At 33.6% G+C, this 21,395-nt stretch overlaps 2 protein-coding genes across 3 annotated transcripts in view; both read right to left on the bottom strand.

The window, feature by feature from the left end:
* LOC140434311 (transmembrane protein 65) overlaps window positions 1–16,279 on the bottom strand; it is a 97,492-nt gene extending 81,213 nt beyond the window's left edge. For both annotated transcript variants that reach the window (XM_072522473.1, XM_072522474.1), the window contains exon 1: window positions 15,845–16,279. In XM_072522473.1, the coding sequence (XP_072378574.1) occupies window positions 15,845–16,160 (316 nt within the window). In that variant the 5' untranslated portion in view covers window positions 16,161–16,279. The remainder of the gene's footprint in view (window positions 1–15,844) is intronic.
* Window positions 16,280–17,754: 1,475 nt separating this feature from the next.
* On the bottom strand, window positions 17,755–21,114 carry LOC140434310 (COP9 signalosome complex subunit 5-like). Its single transcript, XM_072522472.1, has 5 exons — window positions 20,783–21,114; window positions 20,496–20,730; window positions 20,099–20,293; window positions 19,560–19,827; window positions 17,755–18,096 (listed from the first exon to the last, which is right to left on the bottom strand). Exons 1-5 carry the CDS (start codon window positions 20,965–20,967, stop codon window positions 17,930–17,932), a joined length of 1,050 nt encoding a protein of 349 aa, XP_072378573.1. The 5' UTR covers window positions 20,968–21,114; the 3' UTR covers window positions 17,755–17,929.
* Window positions 21,115–21,395: the final 281 nt, after the last annotated feature.

The raw sequence follows: 21,395 nt of genomic DNA, 5'->3' as shown, positions 1-21,395 counted from the left end.
CTTGGAATAGAAGAGAAGAATAAATAAAAATTTGTTTGGAATCGTTTTATATTCGAATAAGTTTTCACTTTAAAAATTTTATTTGTATATTTTTCAAATAATATAAAATTTCATTCATGGGTTTGAATAAGGATACTTAAACAAATAACAAAATTCTATAAAAATGAATCTTATCTATGGCCCATTCGAGATTTATATGGGTAATTATAATACTTTGGCATCAACTAACGTACGGAATAATTGAGATAAATCGTAATTTGAGTAAGTTTACGTTAAAATGACGCTGGTTGGCAATTCCGTTGGATCATTGTCAGCTCAGAAAACGATCAGGTTGTAACGCCACGGATTTCCATTTCCGCCCTTTATTAACTAATTTTACTGTTGCGATATGATTTGCGGCTACAGCGCTCTTGGGATGAGAAAGGCATTATTTACTTTACATGGATTACTTGAAGCAGGATAAACTGGAATTTATATACTACGGTCTAGGTAATTACATCATCTCGGTTGTAACGGCAATTTTTAATAGGTCCGGCACTCATACAAGGATGAAGATATTTTCAATGGCGATGAAACTGGTGTCTTCTACAAATTAACGCCAGCCAAAACTTTAAATTTCACGGCTTTTGTTTGTGCAAACATGGCAGGTACAGAGAAAAGAAAGTTTGGGAAAAGTTTACATCCTAGATGTTTCAAAAACATAAAACCACTGCCTGTAAACTACATAGCCAACAAAAAAGCGTGGATGACTTCTGCTATTTTTGAAGACGAATTGAGAAAAAAGAACAAGAAACTCTCTTAAAAAAAAAGAACAAATCTTCTCTTAGTTGACAACTGTGCAGTCCATCCTAAGCTTAATTTCACCAATATCAACCTAGTTTTCTTACCAGCCAACTGCACGAGTGCCTTGCAGCCTATGGACCAAGGACTCATAAGAAGTTTAAAATGGCATTATCGGAAACAACTTTTGAAAACGATAATTTTTTGTATGGACAATGGGAACCCGTGAACATTACCAATAATTGGTGCAGTTCAGTTTTTAGACAATGCGTGGAGTGCGGTTACGTCAGTGACAATTTGTGTAAGTGCTTTCGTCAAGCTAAATTGACTGTAGTTTCTCCCAATGTTCAGGATGTTGACGGGGATGACGAAATGCCTTTGTCAGAGTGGATACAAAAATTAAATGTAAACCAGAGAGAGTTTGGAACTGAAACCATTTCAGTAGACGATCAGGTTGAAACATTTCAAGTTTTAAGTGATAAATAAATTGTGGAACAAGTGCAAAATGTGGAAATGGATGTTGATGAAGATAATGAAGAAGAAGAAGGCGGCGTTGATTGTCCTACAATCTAAGAAGCAATGAGAGCTGCTGAGAGCATATCCAGGTTTTATCAGTTCAGGGGGGCATCCACAACTACCAAAGAAGCAGCTCAGATTATTAAGGACACTACAGAAAAACTTTATTTTTCGGAAAGGGTTGTGCAGAAGAAGATAACTGACTTTTTTCAGCATTAGAGAACTTTTTCATAAAAAATGTAAGTTTCTTATACATGATATGTTTTATTTCTTTATTTTTCTATCCTAAATGCAGCTATAATAATAAATAATTCTGTAATAAAATTTTTTACTGGGCCCTTCAATGACGCTGTAACCAAGTTCCACTGTATAAACAATAACTGGCGTGTACTATGCAGCTTTATTGCCGACGTTTCGACACCTCGCAGATTTAAGGAAAAAATGTAACCGCTCATAAAGCGGCCATTTTACAGGCAAATTACATCAAACGAGATACACATTCATCGACCAGTCGCAGATTTAGTCCGATGTGGCTATCCTGTTCTCATACGTACACAAAATTGCAAGGTAAACGCCGTTTTAGAAAGAAAATGACCACCATGAAACGATTGTCCACGTTATTTTGAGGAGATCGTGCCAAATTACTTTTTGGAACAGATAAAAAAGCTAAAGAAGTAATAGGGGACCAGTTTACCCCTAAAAAGACGCTTAGAAACGGAATATACCGACTTTTTTTGAATTTCTACCGTACGAAATATTTTTTATTATTCGATTCTATATATGTTTTTAAGTTCAAATACATATATTTTTAATTTTTCCAGGTGGGATGGAAATTGTTATTAGCAATTTGACTGCCACGCTTAGCGATAGATTACTGGAAATGTATATTCGAAATATGTGGTTCCATGTTTTCAGCACGATATAATCCATTTATCTTTGTCAAAATATTCTTAGTTGTACTTGAAGGTTTATAGATTATAAAGCTTTTTATATAATTGCAATTCATTTAGTAGTTTTTTAGAAAAAAAAAACCCAAAAATCGCTTATAAACCCTTTCCACCCCACATTTTTTTCTTCTCACCAAAAACTAATATTTATCATTTGGTCATATAATGCGATTCTACGGATGTTTTTGATGATATTAATATTATTTTTAATTAAGTTTGGAGTCCTTTTATGTTGGGATATATTGTCCCAATAGTTTTTTTTTTTAGTAGGACGATATATCCCAATGATATCGAAATAAAATTTTTCAATGGGTTTCAACGTTTTTTTATATGATATAAAAACCTTAAAAACAATTTTCTTTTGAACTTAGCAAATAATAATTCACAGTATAAGTAACCTGACATACTTGACATATCGTTTGTGTTCATGTTTCTTTTTTTCTTGGCAGAACACACCGTACAACAACGACATTTTTCTATGATTGGTAAATGATCACCCGCATTTATCATATTCTTCGTTCTCTTTGAAGGTCTTCCTACATATATTTTTCGAACATGAAATTTGGTAAAGGTAAGTCTAAAAAGACTTTTTTCCATCATTTGAGCGATTTTATATCTAAATCATACAATTCATACGTTTGGTCACCCAAGTCAACTCCGCCCATAGAGCAGTTGTAAAAAGCTATAGCTTCTGGGCGAGACGTCTGCTTTTGCACCATCAAGTCCTTTACGTTTTACAGTGTTAAGGTATTTGTGTGGCAATTACTCAATAACAATACTTCCATAGTGTCTTGCCATTTCGTTGCAATTATTCCTGCATCGGTACAAACGAAATGTGACTCTCCTCTGACTAACTAATTCTTGAGGAGAGGCATATTTTTTCTGGTCCTTATGGCAGTCCCAATAGCTGGAAACTTGATTTCGTGAAGTAGTTTTACAGTAGTCAAAAATCTGTCGAAAGCTAAAACGACATTATCATCTTTTATCGTACTTGAGCGTGTGTGCACAACTCTTTCCCCTAAGGTACCTTCAAATTTTTGGATTTCTTTTCCACCGTAAATATTTATATCGTATGTGTAACCTGTATCAGAGTCGGTTCTAACTTATGTCTTTATTACTCTTTTTATAGGTTTGTTCGGAATATATTCAATGCGCTTCAATGTGTTTTGACCCTTAAACTTCTTCATGCTCTCATCAATACTTTGACGAGAGCTATCTGACCTGTATTTCTGAAAAGTGTACTTCAAGCAAGAAACGCATTCATTAGTATAGTAGGTTTTTGAAGCATTTTCTAGCTTTTTCGGGTGATTCATGTACAATTTAGCTAGAAGCACTAAACATCTAATCCTTGAAATGCTTTTTTTATAAATTGGTTACCCATAGAAGGCCTTGAAGACTAGTAATCAGAAAGACGAGGAAGACGGTTGATACACATAATAAATGTTATTCCGATTACGATCATAAATTCTCCCATCTGTGTATTGTGTTCCTCTTCATGTTGTCTTCACTCTTCTGTAGAGATCAATTCTCTCGTTGGTACAATCCACAATAAAGAGCATCAAACTTGGCGAAAATATCTTCTTGAAGACTTGTAACGGACTAAAAGTATGACCAATTTCTCTGTTAATTACAGGAACATTCTTAGAAGGAATGGTTGGAAATCTGGGTTCAAAATGGTTTAGAAGATTATACCAATATATTTTTTCATCCATAAAATATCACTTTGTTTAATTTCAATGTAAAATTGGGCTTCATTCACCCAATATAATTTTTTGAATTTCTGATGAGGCGTATTGTCCCAAGGTGGTCGAAAGGGTTAAGGCATTTTTTCAACAAAAAATTGCAAATAATTCTGAGCATTTTTCGAAAAATTACCAAGAAAGAAAAGGTATTTCTTTCGATGATATGCGCTTAAAAAAATTTACTCGAAGCGATTCGAGAAATTGTGTTTTTTTTTGTTACAAGTTATTTGTTAATAACAATTTCCAGTCCACTTGGAAACATTAAAAAATACATTTCATCTTAAAAAGATATATAAAATCGAATAAAAAATGTTTGGTACGGTAAAAATGCAAAAAAATTAGTCGTTTTATGCTCTGCTTATAGGTGTAAATCTCTCGCCTATAACTAGGTGGTGAGCGAAAAAGAATTAATATTAAAAAATAAATGAAAATATAATAAAAATTGCGGGTTTTCGTAATTATGCAAGATTAATGTTAAACCACCCTTGTATTCTCGGTATAATGCTCGCCTTTGGTATTAACGACAATCTGGCTGTGTCACAGCCATACAAATCTTCTGCTCTGTCGAATCTAGGTTGAGGATTTACTATAACGAAAATCTAATATTAAAAGATTCGACAACTAAGAGAGGATTTCAAATGAACAAAGAACGAACAGCTAAAATTGAATTATTACAGAAGTAATCAACAAAGTTGAAGAACGGTATCGTTAATGAAATTATTACAAAGTTCACAATAACGCAATGAATAATAGAATGTTTTACCACCTTATACAGGGAGTTTTTAAAGTTATGGTCACTTTTACGTAAAACCTTAATTAATTCGACGAGATGTATAATTAAAAATAAAGAACTAAGAGTTAACGACATATTGGGCGAAAAATTTTTAATATGTTCTAGTTTAATGACAAATGTCCTATATCTTTCAATATTAGAAAGCGCTTTTAAGCAATTGTCAAGTACAATCAGATATTGAATATTTAAATTGATGTGGTAGTGGTAACTGACAGGTTAAAACGGATAAGATCATAACATCTATATAGTAATAGTGAGAAGATTGTAGAAGCGTTTAGAAGTTACTAGAATATTCTAGACTAAATATAGAGATATACTTATACCAATATTTTTGGACAAGTGTCAGCTCTTTTCAATAAATTTAATATTATGCCTCTTCCAATGATAGTAATCTATTAAAGAAAGGGAAACAATGTACCAGCCTCCCTGTCAGAAGAATATTACAAAAGATATATTTTTATCTTCTTTTACAATTCCTAAAACGTTTCAAACTTAAACAAACACCAAAAAATGCCCTTGAAGCTCTTGATATAATATTATGTAACAAGAACTTATTTTCTCTGGTTTATAATCGACTTCTAATAAGGCCGCTTGAGCTGTCAACCCCTATACACGATAAAGGTCATTTTCATCACTGAAACTACTAAAGACGTATTTAAGAAATGGTACTAGCGAAGATCCGACTCAAATAGATGAAGAAGAGGTATTAAACCATTTGGCTCTAAAGCAACGCCGTTTGGACGTTTTATTATTAATTTAATTTGTTTACAGTTTATTATTTAAAACGCAGTTTAGGATTTAAACTAATATTTTTTATAGAAAAGACAGTTAAGATTTGATTTACTTTTACTGATTTTGATAAACTTATTTCGGCCTAAATTTGATGATATGGGCACTACCGATATGTGGTTTGCATGGGATGACGCTACGTGTGTGACACACGAGATAATGGTCATCTCACCTGAAGATGTTGTGAACTGGCCACCGAGATCGTGCTGACCCCGTTAAACATTTTCTTGTGCAAATAAGCCACAAACCACAGCGGTCCTCAAAGCCATTATAACAATTCCATTCATACAAAGTATGAGTTGTCCAATCACTTTTTAATAGACGTGAAGAGTTTGAAGACACAATTATAGGAAAATTCTTGCGATCCAAATCCAATTTTTTTTAAATACTGTTCTGTTTTACTATGAAACCCTTTTTACTAACGGAAACGTAAATCTGCATAATTGCAGATTAGCGCACTCAGTATCCAGAAAAACTTAATGTACCTATAGCTGGAATAATGTATAGGCTGGCAACAAAATAAATGGACCCTTTTTATTATTTTTTTTCTGTTTTGAATAGTCCTGTATAATAGACCCAAATAGAATATAATTATTTAAATGCATGAAACGACATTGGCCCTTTTTCTGCCAAACTCCAGAAATATAGTGTCACAAATCAGGAGATATGCCGAGAAAAACGTGGACTGTAAAGCTAAATCGAATAAAAGACGAAGAGGAAAATAAAAGTACTTGATATTGTTGTTGTTAGCGGCTATATTTATTCGCCACGTTAGTTTTATTAAGACTTATGAATGGAGACAAATTTTCTTTCCAGTAAAACAAATATCTGAACTCACATTTCATGTAAAAAAAGAAATTTTTGTGTTAACCCTGACGACTAAAATGACAAGCTCTGTTCTGGAGTAAAATGCCACAAAATTGGTCTCATTTAGTGTTTAACACCCGCGTCACTGTACTTGACAATTTACATTATCGTATCATCCCCTTGGTGGAAATGATGCCATTATCTCAATTAACGTCAAGTGGACTTTTTAAAACCGCTTCAGTTCTCGTACGAAATTTGTTAGCGTCGTTGCTTCTTTCCTAAGCATTTATTATATTATTATATTTTCAAGCCTAACCTGTGCGAGAAAATTAATTAAAACACTTAATTTAAAAGAGGGAGGATAAATCTAGCATCATAATGGCAATTTTGTTCTTTAGGTTGTGATAAGGGATTTGCTTTGGAATTTTTATTAGAATTCGAGCATATTTTATGCTTGTTTAAAATACTAAAAAGAGAATAACGCCGAAAATACCAATTGGTTGGTAACGGGCAGATTACTTTAATTTTAGATTTATTATATCTTTTTCATCCTTCTCTCTTATTTACAGCTTCGTATGAAGCTCTTAATATTTTCTGCCCTTGTACTTTTCTTCCTCATCTGATTTTTTGATAATTATCACTTTCTTGTGCGGGTAGCGGGTAGACACTCTTTATGATCCCGGTAAAGACAGGTCTGCTTCAGGGATCCGCCACTGCCCACGCGAGCTCGGCTTTTTCTCCCAATCCTCTTCCGGGAGAGAAACGGATCCTAAGCCCTAAATCCTACCCACCAACCCAGACCTACCCTAATCCTTCCCTTCCCTCCTCAACCCGCACTGGACCAGCGTGAGGAAATAACGGTCCAAACCTTCAAGTCAATGTACAGGACAAAAAAGAAGAGGCCCCCAGTGCCCAGCACTTCCCAGAGACTTGATCACGGCAGCGATCAAACAACTAACGGAAGGGGGGGTGCTAAGAATCCCTGGGTAAGACCCAGCTGCCACAAGATGACAATTTGGCTATGCTCCTACAATATTCGAACACTGACGGACGACAATAGATTCTCAGAAATGGAAAGTGAACTAAAGGATATAAAATGGGATATCCTTGGTATATGCGAGACCAGAAGAAAAAGTGATGAGTATATAATACTAAAAAATGGCACACATTTTATGCATAAAAGTAGCGAATACACGGGAATGGGATTCTTGGTAAAACAAAGCCTCACACAGTGTATCGAAGAATTCGAGCCCATATCAGACAGAGTAGCATATCTCATCATCAGGATTAATAAAAGAAGCACTCTGAAAGTGATCCAAGTATACGCTCCGACCAAAAGCCACGACGATGAAGAAGTAGAAATATTTTATGATGAAATAAGAACAGCTATAGATACAAATAAAGCAAATTACGAAATACTATTAGGAGATTTTAATGCTAAATTGGGCAAAAAAGTGGAAGATTACGAACATTTAATTGGTAACTATGGCTACGGGAAAAGAAACGATAGAGGAGAAATGCTTCTCAATTTCATGAATGAACATAATATGTACTCAATGAACTCCTTTTTCAATAAAAAAACCAAGCAGAAAATGGACATGGATGAGCCCCGATAAAAAGACAAAGAATAAAATAGATTATATCTTAACGAAGAATAGAAACCTAGTAGAAGACGTATCAGTATTAAATCAGTTTGACCTAGGAAGCGATCATAGACTAATAAGAACAAAACTAATAATTAACAAAAAACTAGAAAGAAAAAGAATACATGAAAAAAGATACAAATGGACATCTGAAGAAATCAAAAATAGTGAATTTAATAAAAAGATAGCGCATACATTAAATCAAGTTAGCATGCAGCAGATAAACTCCAATGATATTGATGATTTGAATAACCTTATTACCGAAACAGTGAATCAAAGCCTTCTGCAACTGAAAAAACCAAAAACAACATACAATGAATTATTACAACAAATAAAAAGAAGGAAGATCTTAAATAAATCTAACAAAAGGGGAACCGACGAATATAGAGAACTTAATAGGCAGATTAGAAAAGGAATCAGACAACAAAAAAGAAAAGAAAACGAAAAACTAATAACAACAACTATTGAAAAAAATAAGAGTATGAAATGCCTCAGACCGACACTAGGACGACGTCAGATGATATCATTAATGGGAAAAGACGAAAATGAAATCACAACTAGAGAAAACATACTGACACGAATAGAAGAATTTTACACAGAACTTTACAGAACACATCAACAAGATGATGAGATGAGACCAGCACGGAAATTAATAAAAAATGTTGGATCAGAAATAATGCCAAAAGTAACAATTTCAGAGGTAACTACAGCATTGGAAAACATGAAGAGAAATAAAGCTGCAGGAGAAGATAGTATTACCACAGATATGATATTAGAAGGAGGTAAGGAACTAATTGCAATTGTAACTAAGCTTGTGGACATTTGTTTACATCAGGGCAAAGTGCCTAAGAGCTGGAACAACTCTAAAGTAATCTTATTACACAAGAAAGGTGATAGTCGAAAATTGGAAAACTACAGACCCATCAGCCTACTGTCACACCTGTTTAAAATACTTACCAAAGTCATAACTACTCGACTAACAAGGAAATTAGACGAATACCAACCATATGAACAGGCAGGTTTTAGAAAAGGCTATTCAACTTCCGATCACCTGTTAACCACAAAAACATTAATAGAAAAATGTAACGAATATAAGTTTCCAGTTTTCCTAGCATTTGTAGACTACGAAAAAGCTTTCGATACTATAGAACACACGGCCGTAATAAACGCAATGCAAAATTGTAGAATAGACAGCAGATATATTAACTTAATAAAAGAAACTATGAACCAAGCTACAGCTACATACTACCTAAATGAAAATGAACACACGAACCCTGTACCATTAAACAGGGGAGTCAAACAGGGGGATACTTTATCACCCAAACTGTTCACCTTAGTTTTGGTGGACGTTTTTAAAAACCTAAATTGGAAATATAAGGAAATAAATATCAATGGCCGCTACCTCAGTAATCTACGATTTGCAGATCACATAATTCTGATAGCTACTGACCTACAAGAAATGCAAACCATGCTTTTAGAACTACATACCGAATCTTCTAAAATAGGACTGAAAATGAATTTAAACAAAACAAAAGTCATGCACTCCGAAGACACCGTGACAATAATAAACGATAAAGTTATAGAAAAAGTTGAAAAATATATATACTTAGGACAAAAAATAATACTAAATAGGGAAATTCAAACTGAAGAAATAAAAAGAAGAAGAAAGTTAGCTTGGGCAGCATTCGGTAAACTGAACTATATACTCAGAAATCAACAAATTCAATTACATCTTAGATCTAAAGTTTTTGATGCATGCATTATTCCGATATTAACTTATGCGGCACAAACATGGACAATCACAAAAAAGAATATGAATATACTCAGAGTCACTCAACACGCGGTGGAAAGAGCAGTGCTAGGTATATCACTTAAGGACAAGAAAACAAACACATGGATAAAACAGAAAACCAAAGTCACCGATGTGGTGCAAAAATCATTAAAGTTGAAATGGGAATATGCTGGACATGTAGCTAGGAGCGATCTAAACAAATGGCACAGATCAATTTTAACCTAGAGACCATACAAACACAAAAGAACCAGAGGCAGACCTCCTATGAGATGGACAGATGATCTGAAAAGGACTGCCGGGAAAAATTGGCTACAAGTAGCGTACAATAAAAAAACAATGGAAAGGAAGACTTGAAGAGGCTTATGTTCAGATGTGGACGTGAATGGCTAGACGAAGAAGAAGAAGAAGAAGAAGAAGATCACTTTCTTGTATATGTGACTCCCTATATTGCTATAGATTATTTCTTAAGTTTTTCTCGAGATATACTTTTAATTAATTACTGCTTTCATCATTCCATATTTGGGGTAGTGTCGAAAAATTAGAGAGTTTTTAGATAAAGCAACGAGTCAATCTAAACTATCTTGTGGCACAGAAAAACAGATACAGAATCTTATGACATCTTAAAAGAAGTGAATGTTGATCGTGCATAAAAGTGATCGTGAAAGTTTTTCAGAGGTTAAATGGTTAAGGAAGTACGGAAAAGATCAAAGTCGATCCGTGCTCTGAACGACTCACCAGATCAAAGACGACTCTAGCTGAAACCTCAGAAATTAACAAAACAAGTGTCCGTCAGATTTTATGGTCATTTAGGGAAGTGAGAAACGATTCTTTGTCTACCAAGATTCCAACACCATGTGGATGTTTCTGCTCATCCTCACGGCATCACTATCAGTAATGCATTTGCCATTTACCGGGCCATCTAACTTCGCTAATTCCAAATATGTTAATTTTAAGTCTAGTTATAGCATATGTTAAGTTACGCAGTTAGCCAATTTGGAAAAGACTTCTGGCATTCGACGTTTTAATTTTTAGTTTCTTCCCAGAGATTATTCCGGTTATACATTTATGCAAGAATTATTCGAAGATGCAGCACGAAGTCCGACTGAAATAAACAATCCCTACGGCCCAGAAATAACAAACGAAGAAGTAACTATGGTCTTTAAGCGGATTAAAGATGGGAAATCACCAGGACCTGATGAGGTACATGGTGAAATTTTAAAGCTATTAGAGGCACACCAAATCACAGCTCAAACAAAACTATTCAACATCTACGAGACTGGTTACTTACCAAAAGACTGGCCACTATCAATATTCATTCCACTTCCTAAGAAAGCCAAACGCTAGAAAATGTGAAGAACATATATTAATTAGTTTGATGAGCCATGTACTCAAAGTACTCCTTACTATTCACTCGCGCACATACACCAAATTAGAAGAACACCTGAGTGAAGTTCAATTTGGATTCAGAGCAGGACTCGGAACGAGGGAAGCACTTTTTAGTTTGCAAGTTCTAATACAGAGAGCCACGGATGTCAACTGCGATATGTATGCATGTTTTATTGATTTCGAGAAGGCATTTGATAAAGTCCCACATGAGAAACTAATGGATATCCTAAAAACATCAGGACTCGATGGTAAGGATATAAGACTGATCTCAAACTTATATCTCCAACAAAAAGCAACAGTACGATTAGAAAATGAACTGTCCGATATCTTCACAGTCGAAAAAGGAGTTAGACAGGGTTGCATATTGTCACCGGCATTATTTAACATATACTCTCAAAACATCTTTAGAGAGGCCTTGGACGAATCAGAAGATGGGATTGCAGTAGATGGCCAACTTATAAACAATATTAGATGTGCAGACGATACAGTGTTGCTGGCAGATAGTGCGCAGGGGCTCCAAAGGATGCTTGATAACGTTGTAATGACAAAAATAATGATCATTAGTACCTAAGAACACCAACATAAACGCCCAAATTACAATAGGCGATATAGCGGTAGAAAGAGTGGAAAAAATATGCTATTTAGGCTGCAATATTAAGGATACTTGGGATCAAAGCTACGAAATAAAAACTCGTATTCAAAAAGCCAGAAGCTCTTCAACAGCCTTAGGAAGATTCTCTGCAACTTATCTTTAAGTATCAATATACGCATAAGAATTCTTAGATGTTACGTTTTTAGTGTCTTCCTCTATGGAGTAGAAAGCTGGAGCCTTACAGAAGATGCCATAAAACGATTAGAGGCATTTGAAATGTGGTGCTACCGACGTATGTTGAGGGTCTCGTATATACACCACACAAGTAACATAACTATTCTTCAGAGGCTAAGAAAAGACAAAGAAATTATTAATACCATAAAAAACAGAAAATTGGCTTACTTCGGCCACATCATGCGTAATGATAAATACCTACTTCTACAGTTGATTCTACAAGGCAAGATTGAGGGTAAAAGAGGCCCTGAACGTAGACGTATATCCTGACTGGTCAATCTTAGAAAGTGGACTGGTCTAACGTCAACTGATCTATTTCGAGCTGCTGTGAATAGCATAAGATGGGTCAATGTGGTCGCCAACATCTCTAGAAGATAGGCACATTTAGAAGAAGATCCATTAAAGCACTGCCGGGGACTATACCCCAACAATTTATTAGAGAGGGTGATTCATTGGTAAAAACTGATTTTAAAACTGTCAACTGTTGGGAAATTGCACAATCGGCGTCGTTATTTGATAATTTTTTTAAGGATTAATTTATTTTACTAGAAATTAATTCCGTCGCAATCTGTAACTTTGAATTTCGTATTTACTCACGTTTTGCCTTACTATTATGGGAATATAGGTAACCGACTGTGAAGATCATATTACCATCGAATTCATACTTGTCATCATATTACATTTTTGTTGATGATTAAAAATTAAATGATCTGGTACTTAATTGCATAGCAGGTAAACGGTAAATCGGCAAAAATGTTATTTAAAACATGCGAACAGTTTTTGCAATCAGTTTGGCTTAGGAAGGCTTGGGAGAAAGAAATACTCGTAATCGTATTCGAAAGAAATATTAAAGAATATAAGAGATTAATGAATATAAAAGATTAAGGAACCCTAACCCTAACACCGTAAAGGTGTATGCCGCCTTTTTACTAATTTCAAGATTTCGTAAAGTATTATTAGTTACATCCGCTTGTCCGTTCCGCTATTCTTAAATGACTGTATTAGGCAACGACATGATCTTGGTTTTAATGAACAATAATAACAATAACAAAATATAAAAAAAACAACTTAAATGTAAGTTAACCTAAGTACGCAAATAACAAGGAAAAACTACTAAAAAATAACTTAATACTTTGTATTGCCTCCCCTAGCCTCTATAACTGCCTGTACACGTCGGCTCATGTTGTTTATGACGTTGTGAACATCATCTTGCTGGATGTTTTGCCATTCCTCTTCTAGAGCCAAGTTCGTTAATTGAGGCTCGTGCGACTTTCTACCGGTAATATTTCTACCAAGCATGACCCAAACGTGCTCTATTGGGTTCAGATCTGGGGAACACGCTGGCCAGTTCATTTTATTAATACCAACTTCCTCTACTTAAGTGTGCAGTCAATGAACCCTCAATAAATATCAATCAGTGTGCGCGTCTCGGGATATTCCTACCCATACCATGAGCGAACCCCATTCCATGGTTAACGCGGGGACTGAAAGCGCACTCCGCAAATCTCTCTCCAGTTCGACGCCATACTCGTTCTCCCCCATCTGATGAGTGAAGACAGTATCTCGACTCATCCGTAAAAATAACATTACTCCATTGTCCTAAATTCCAATGTAAATGTTCCCTGGAAAATTGTAGTCTAGCCACTCTGTGCCGTGGAAGTAATTTGGGCCAGTTGCTGGTCTGCAACTTTGCAAAACCAAATTCATGTAATCTTCGACGAACTGTAAATACACTTTATTGCCTCGAACCTCTTTTGTGCTGATTTCTTGTTTGCACTGCTGTTAATTGACGATCTCGCAAAGCGTTGACTTGTATAAAACGATCATCTAAAGCGGTAGTTTTGCGTTTCCTGCCACTTCCCGCTTTACGCTTGTTTGTTTCAGTTCGTATAAAACGTTCCACTACCCTTTGGATGGTACAGCGATTAGTGTGTAGTACTCTAGCCACATATTCATAATTTCGTCCATCTTCAACCAGAGCAACGGCTTTCGCACAATCTTCGACACTAAGAACCATGACCAATCATAGGTAAACAAAATGTAAGTGTCAATATGACATAGTGATAACAGTCACTAAAGTCACCTCGTCGTATTACAAAATAACTCCAAAGTAATCATAATTAAAAAAGTGCTAAATTGTGGACGGGTGGCAAATTCATTTGGCTCTGAAAAATGAACCAAGGCATATTTTGACATGAAACAAAAAACACAATGCTTAGGAGACATGGTTGCAACCTAAAATTAAGGTTTTACGAAAATTGGCAAACGGAATTATTCCACAGGATGTTTCAAAGTTAGAACAATAAAACCACGTTTTAATTAACCCCGTACATTAAGTCAAATATAAAATTTTATCAAAAAACTGACTATACCAAATTAAACTTTATAAATTTATACACAGTGCGCTATACACAAATACAAAATTTTATAAAAAAAAAATCATCAAAATAGGGCTAAAAATGAAAAAATTTAAATACTTTGAATTTGACCAAAATTTTCTCCATTGCGTTTTTGCATCTGAGTGTAAGATTGTGTTTTTCCACCATCTTTCAGTGAGCCTACTTACAAGCGCGTGACATAAAAAATATCAAAGTTATTATAAATGTTTATAAACTAAAAAGTCAGCGGCTTTTCTAACTATTTTTTTAATAACAATTTTGATGAAATGTTTTGGTAAAATTTTTTTTAATATAAATATCTTAAAATTGAAGCCTCAAAGAATCGATTGCGATCTCCTAAATACCTCTAAAGTAACTGTTTGGGCAACAGTGGTCTCTCCTGGATAAGCAAATTGAATAACTTACAAACTATTTGGTAGATCTACCTGAGATTTAGCACATTTCAATTTCAACTGATTAATTCCCATAATTTCAAGTAGTTATTTCATTATTCAAGAAACAAAGTTATAGCATTTATAAATTACTGTAAAAATAAGGGTTTTTTGCAATTATCTCGGTAAACTGTTTTTGTATTTTAATTTAGAAACTCGCAATTTTTATATGCAAAAAATTAATTTTACACTTAGAGCACTACAACTTAGAAATGAATTGTTGTCCCAAAATTGCGTCTTAATAATTCGCAAGAGCACGTACTAACTGGAATGAACATCATTGTGGAAAGGTCCTCTCTACAGAAAAACCAAGAACACAATAAAATTATGGATGCAGTCGTCGTGTATACAAGACGGAGAAGCTTTTAGCAGCATTTAATCTTAGGTATGAAGGCTATTCCATTATTTTATAGAGCCGAATTAGTTGTGAGATTAGCTACAGGGAACATTGAGGTAAATGGATGACGCATATGCGTCCATATTCTTTGATCTTACATCCATAATTTGATTATAAGTAAATATTGTAAAAAACTCCATTGAACAATATATAAATCACAAAAGATTAAAAATGAATATAGTCGAAAAACAAAATATGAAATTTTGTTTGTGGAAATAGTTGAAATGAATATAGAAGCACTGTATTCGTTGGTAGTTGTAATTGTAAGTACATAATATGTAATTAATTAGTTAAAGAATATAAATAATAAATATTGTATAAAGCTTTAGCTATTTTCAACATCTATTAATATTTAATTTTCCCCTTAGCGCATATCTTTGTTCACAGTCTAAATATTATTCCATATAAATATTTTTCATTGCTTTTAGCCTGTGCAATGATATTTTTCGGGCCACAGATAAAAACAAAGATATAAGTACGTAAGTTTCAAGGGAACACCAGTTATATCATTAAACTGTTTAAAAATACAAATTACAAGGTTAACAGCTAACAAAATATCGAGATTATTCAATATCTCCAACTACAACACAACTCACCTTCGTATTCGTCTTTAACTAATTTGGACTGGTATTCGTGTAGGGCCGTCATCAAAACATTCCTCTCCTCGCCATTGAGTCGTAAAATAAGTTCTTGAGCTTGTAGTTTGTTTAAACCCTGTGTTGTGCTCGTTGTTTCTGCATGACCAGCAGTTCCGGTTACCACTGAACTTAAACTAAATTTACAACTATTATTTACAAAAGTCTTTTGGTGTTTAGCGAAATTAGTTAGCGTAGTCTTTTGAGATAAGTACACCGAAATTGAGTTATTAAATAGGTTAGATATGTTTTTAGTTCTCACTATTTTGGTTGCCATATTTATTTACAATTTGTTCGTTTTCATCGAAACTTCGTAAACATCACGTAAAAAAATTAGGTTATGAATCACAGTCCTACTTCGACTACTTCCTTTCATGGAATGAAGTTATTTGATGCTTTCTGTTCTGGTTCCTGTATTGTTTGATTGACGTACGTCAAACCTTTACCAATGTCAGATGTCAATTCCAAGCTTAAAAAAATACGAAAATAAAAATTAATATTATAATAATAAATTAAATATGAGACTATAGTCCTGCCACAGATTAAAATAATTTTTTCAATTTATAACATTAAAGTCTTAATGTATTATAGGTATGTTACTTTATATATTACCACCTTAATATAGACAACCAAACATACACTCTGAGCTTTTATGTAGGTAAGTAGAATAAGTATACGCACCTTAAATTATAATGGATTCTCAGTTAAATAATTCTACCTTCATTGTTTAAATAGTTTTTTAAGTTACTTTTAAATGTATCCAAATGCTTTAGCTTTTTCTTTAGTATAGATGCGCCTATCTCACTCCATAATGTTATTCGTCTTTTTGTTCTTGTTAGGAAACTGCATTTTCTTATTATACTCATTTGATCTATTATTTATTTACTTATTGTGTTTTCATTTGAACCGTGTTAACCTTCAGTACACAAAACTTAATATTTCAGAAAACCATGTAAAAGTTTAAAGAATTCTTATAACTGGAGGACACCACTTATGATAAGTACTGGATTTTTTTATGTGTAGATATTTAAATTTATGAGGTAGGTGTTTTATTCCGTTTATTATATTAATTCAGAAAATTAAAAAAATGGTCATTCTAATTAGGCTCTAGGCAACTGCATTTAGTTTCTCCAGTAAATAGAAAATATTCAATTCGGAAGTCTTTATTTAATTCATATTCCTAGTAGCTGTCATGTACAGCCCATTTTTAATAGATTTCAGTTTAAATTAAATACCGATATTGTATGTTGTTCAATATTCGCTTTCCAATTTTTTTTTTATGTTAATGTTAACAAAAACTAAGGCGATGGTTTAACAAGGTCATTTAACTTCTTTTTCCGCCATATTGTTAATAAAATTCAAACGGAAACAGCATTTGTCTTGTTCGCATTTGGCTGCAGTCTAAGTTTTGGTGTCGGGCGGCTATTGTTTCCATGAGAAAATCTATTTACTTAAATTCTTCACTCCACTTTTGGAATTTACCATGTCTTAGAATATTTTGTTCGAGAGCATTTTACCGATAAGAGAGACGATCCTTCAGCGTGCAACTTTGTGCAGAAGCTTGTACATAAGACCCTGAAACCTGTCACAGTGTCATAGGCTGCCGATAAATCCTGCTAAGATAAAAGTCTTTTGCTTTCTTTGAAATTGAAATATGTTTTAAGAGATAGAATGTCGTTAGCGTTTTGAACATAACCCTTCTCGTTCTATAGGGATTCTTTCAAGTAGATGAGTATATTCTGTTGAATAGCAGTATCTCCAGAAGCCTTTATAAAATAGAATACCTCAACAGATTCTGGGCCTCTTTACTCTATGGATTTCTAATAATATACATTGTTCCATGAGATCGAATAGGGATTTAAGGGCAATAAAAAATAATAAACCAATTTATTAAATAGGAAATTCCAGATAAATGAAATTTAAAAATTTATTAAACTAATAATTTATTTCAAGTTTTTAAAAGATGAAAAAGCATGTCGTTTATACTTTTAAATGACAACGAACAAAACAAAAAATACTTCAACTCTTCCACAAAAATATCTACTATTACTGTATACGGTTACTGGGAGTCACACTGTTAAACAATCTATCTTTAACCATTTGAGCCATCAGTCCGTGTATGATTTCTATGGTGGTTTTACAACTATCCTTGGTGGCTTTTAACAGTTTGTCTTCGGTTCGTTTTTCTCCTGTTACGATACAACCACAACGCCCTAAAAAACAAGATTTTGAACATTTTATTACTTATCAGAATTGTATGCTATTTGAAGCTAAATTTTCCTGAGTAATTCATATCCACTGACCATGTTTTATTCTCAAAGTCTCATTAATGTCACTTTTAGCATTAGAATATGCTTTTCTGATCTATTATAAATAACTATTTAAGTTATGGCTACCAATGAAAGATAAAAGATATCCTCATAGAAAACAGGGAATCCTTAAAGTTGACTCTGGCATGTAACTGTAAGTAGGATGCCTATTTTGATATCAATAACGTTTTATTTGTAAGTACTTTTCCTAAAAAACATTTACAAATCACTGACTGAGATAGTGGTAATCATTGACCATAGTGTGTCTAAAGAGGCATCTAACATACATCATATAATTTTTTTTAGAACAAGGACTTCATTTAGATAACGAAGTGTATGGAAGAGTAGGGTATATCTTGCAGTATGTGTTGTTGATAAAATTGGAAAGGGATTTATAAAATACTTAAGATTCTAAACCCACTATTCTGGCAGCTTTGGTCAACAATTCAACTTTTTCACTGCCAGAGATTTGGGAGTGGTCCCCGATACACACAAAGGAAACATTCTAAGGTTTGGATATACCTAAGCTTTGGAAGAGTTTGTTTGTATATATACATTTACATATATAGGTGATTAGGAAAATTTCTTAAGGCAAACAGAGCACACTGAGAATCGAACAGAATTGTATAATTTTATAAATTTGATGAGGAGCTAATTATCCAATACAAAGCCTATAAGTTATACAGTTAGCTGTATAACTTATAGGCTTTGTTCTACAATAGCTATAAGTTCAGCTATAAATGTTGAACAACCTGGGTTTAAATTATATTGCATGGAAACTTCAGCTTTTGGATACAAACAGCATAAATGATACCACCAAATGATATGGAACCATCAGTATGAATTTTACAAACATTGAAGTCAGCAAGTTTGGTTTGTACTAACAAAAATAAAGTAGTTGTATGAGGGAATTTCGATTATAGGTTTATATCAATATAATAGATCATAGAGACAAAGAATCGAATCCTTTTTCCTTTGAATGTATAACAAAAAGATCAGGGAATACAATGGAATAGGAGAGTTTTTTGCCAGCATACAGATAAAAACTTCAAAACCAAAAAAGAAATCCACAAAAAATTCATAAAGATTACTGGAAAACAAAATTACAGAGCTAAAGCTAGTAACTGCAAAAGAAGCATTAAAAAAGCAGTCTTTAAGCTCCGATTTTTCACAAATTTATTTATTTTTCGTGAGATGCATAACCATATTATTGTTGTCTGGCTCATTCTAGATTAGCAAAAATCTATCTGTTATCTTAAAGTGTCTGTCATAAAAATGAGAATGCCATTAAGGACTTACATATATAGAAGATGCTATGAAAATAGACAAATTATACATATTTATATTCTCTTGAAAAAAATACTTACCAATTGCTGCTTCTGACTGTTCCAATTTTTCTGACAAATCAAATATTTGCCCAGTAGTATAATCTGCATTCGTTAGTAAACTAGAAGAACTAAGAGTATTAACCCAGTATTTGTTCCAAAGAGAATCCAATAACCTCCTATCTAAAGCTGACTTAAAGTAAGATACCTCTAATGAGTAGTACTGCTTGCAATGCACACCAAAATCTTCTATTTTATTTAAAGGAATAGTCTGGTATTCTGAAGGTTCCTCATTTGCAGGTTTGTAGCCCTAGGAAATAATATTTATTTATATATTTCTAATATATACATAAATTTTGTATAAAAAAGAAAAAGGTTTCTACTAAGATATATTCAAAGCATTTAACCACACTTTTATAGCTAAAAGATAGTTAGATGGTGATTAAAATGTAGACTCATTTTTGCTAGGGTGGAAGGATTCTGTAGGATTCAACAGAACAAGATAAAACTAGAATATCCCACTCTCTCCTTAAAAAGAATAAAAAAAGTGCCTAGCACAAAATTTACTTTCAAATACAAACCTTTGGGTAAGTTCTAAAAGCTCCTAGACATACTTTCCCAGCTGAGATTGTGCGAACAGGATCAATAACTATAGCAACAAAAGGTTCCTGGAAGTTTTGGTTTAACATTTGAGTGCTTACATCTATTCCAGATAACCAGCAACCATAGCCAGGGTGACTGTGGTACCAGCCTATTGCATTTTCTTGTCTACCGACCTAAAATTTTAATAACTTAAAAACAAACTACCAAAATTTCAATAATGAATGCTATTAGTAAATCTATATGGTCCCTCTCCCTTTTTCTGTACTAACTTTAGAGGGTTTTGATATCTTATGGAGATATTCATTTTTTACATTACATAGTTACTTTACATAGTTTCTATGTAATTTATCTAACAAATGTATATCAACTACTTACCAACTTTGCTGCTTCAATGTAAGAACTCATATACTCATAAGCTTGCGCTTGAGCATTAACACGGGTTTCTGTACCTTCTACTGGCAAGGCAAAAGAGTCCATGACAAACATTGTATTTCCATCTACTTTACCTAATATTAAACCCATTACCTCGAGGGTTCCTCCGGACCTTGCATGCATGACCATTTTTAACAGAGCTAATGCGGAAATTTTGATGTCTTTGAAAAAATGTGGGCTAAAATGTAAAAAAATTAGACAATGGAAAAAAGCAGCTAACTGAAACTTACTCTTTCTCCCATGGTTTAGCCACTAGTATATCTTGTTGCTGTTTTTTATCATAACGATATATTTCATCTACTGAACTAACAACTTCTACAGCGTTAGACATTTCCCACATCTTTTGTGCCACAGAGGAGGGTGCTTCGCCCTCGAATTGTTGGGTTGATGTTGAAGAACATCCTACTTTAGACATCTTTAATTTCGACGCCTTAAATAACTAAGGAAAGAAAGGTAAATTCACCGATTTGTAGTATCAAGGAAGAATTTATTTTACTTGCAATACTATTGATAGGAATATCCCGATTATTTTGTCAACATGTAAAATGACGTTTGACATGACATTATGACATATGATATGAGACAGAGACCACAGCACATACCTCTCATGACAGTTAAGGCCATCATCCATCATGTAGCCTTGAATACCGTAATGTACCGCTCACACAGTGCGATTATAAATCGGTTGAAATCAAAACTGTTTTTTCTTGGAAACGTAAACCTTGAGGCTAGACATACGAAATAAATAAATATGAGGAAGTTTAATGTAATATATTAGATTCAAACCAATTATAAATTATTTATTGTTTTCAATTTTAGAGTTCAAAATTGCTATAAACTACA

The sequence above is a fragment of the Diabrotica undecimpunctata genome, chromosome 2 (assembly GCF_040954645.1).
Source record: "Diabrotica undecimpunctata isolate CICGRU chromosome 2, icDiaUnde3, whole genome shotgun sequence".
Taxonomy (NCBI): Eukaryota; Metazoa; Arthropoda; class Insecta; order Coleoptera; family Chrysomelidae; genus Diabrotica; species Diabrotica undecimpunctata.
This window is presented reverse-complemented; position numbering and strand designations above follow the sequence as displayed.

Coding starts and splice junctions, on each gene's coding strand:
- LOC140434310 (XM_072522472.1), bottom strand. CDS start 20,967: ATGTCTAAAGTAGGATGTTCTTCAACATCAACCCAACAATTCGAGGGC. Junction 20,294..20,495: donor ACATTGAAGCAGCAAAGTTG/GTAAGTAGTTGA, acceptor TTAAAATTTTAG/GTCGGTAGACAAGAAAATGC. Junction 18,097..19,559: donor ACAGTCAGAAGCAGCAATTG/GTAAGTATTTTT, acceptor CTTGTTTTTTAG/GGCGTTGTGGTTGTATCGTA.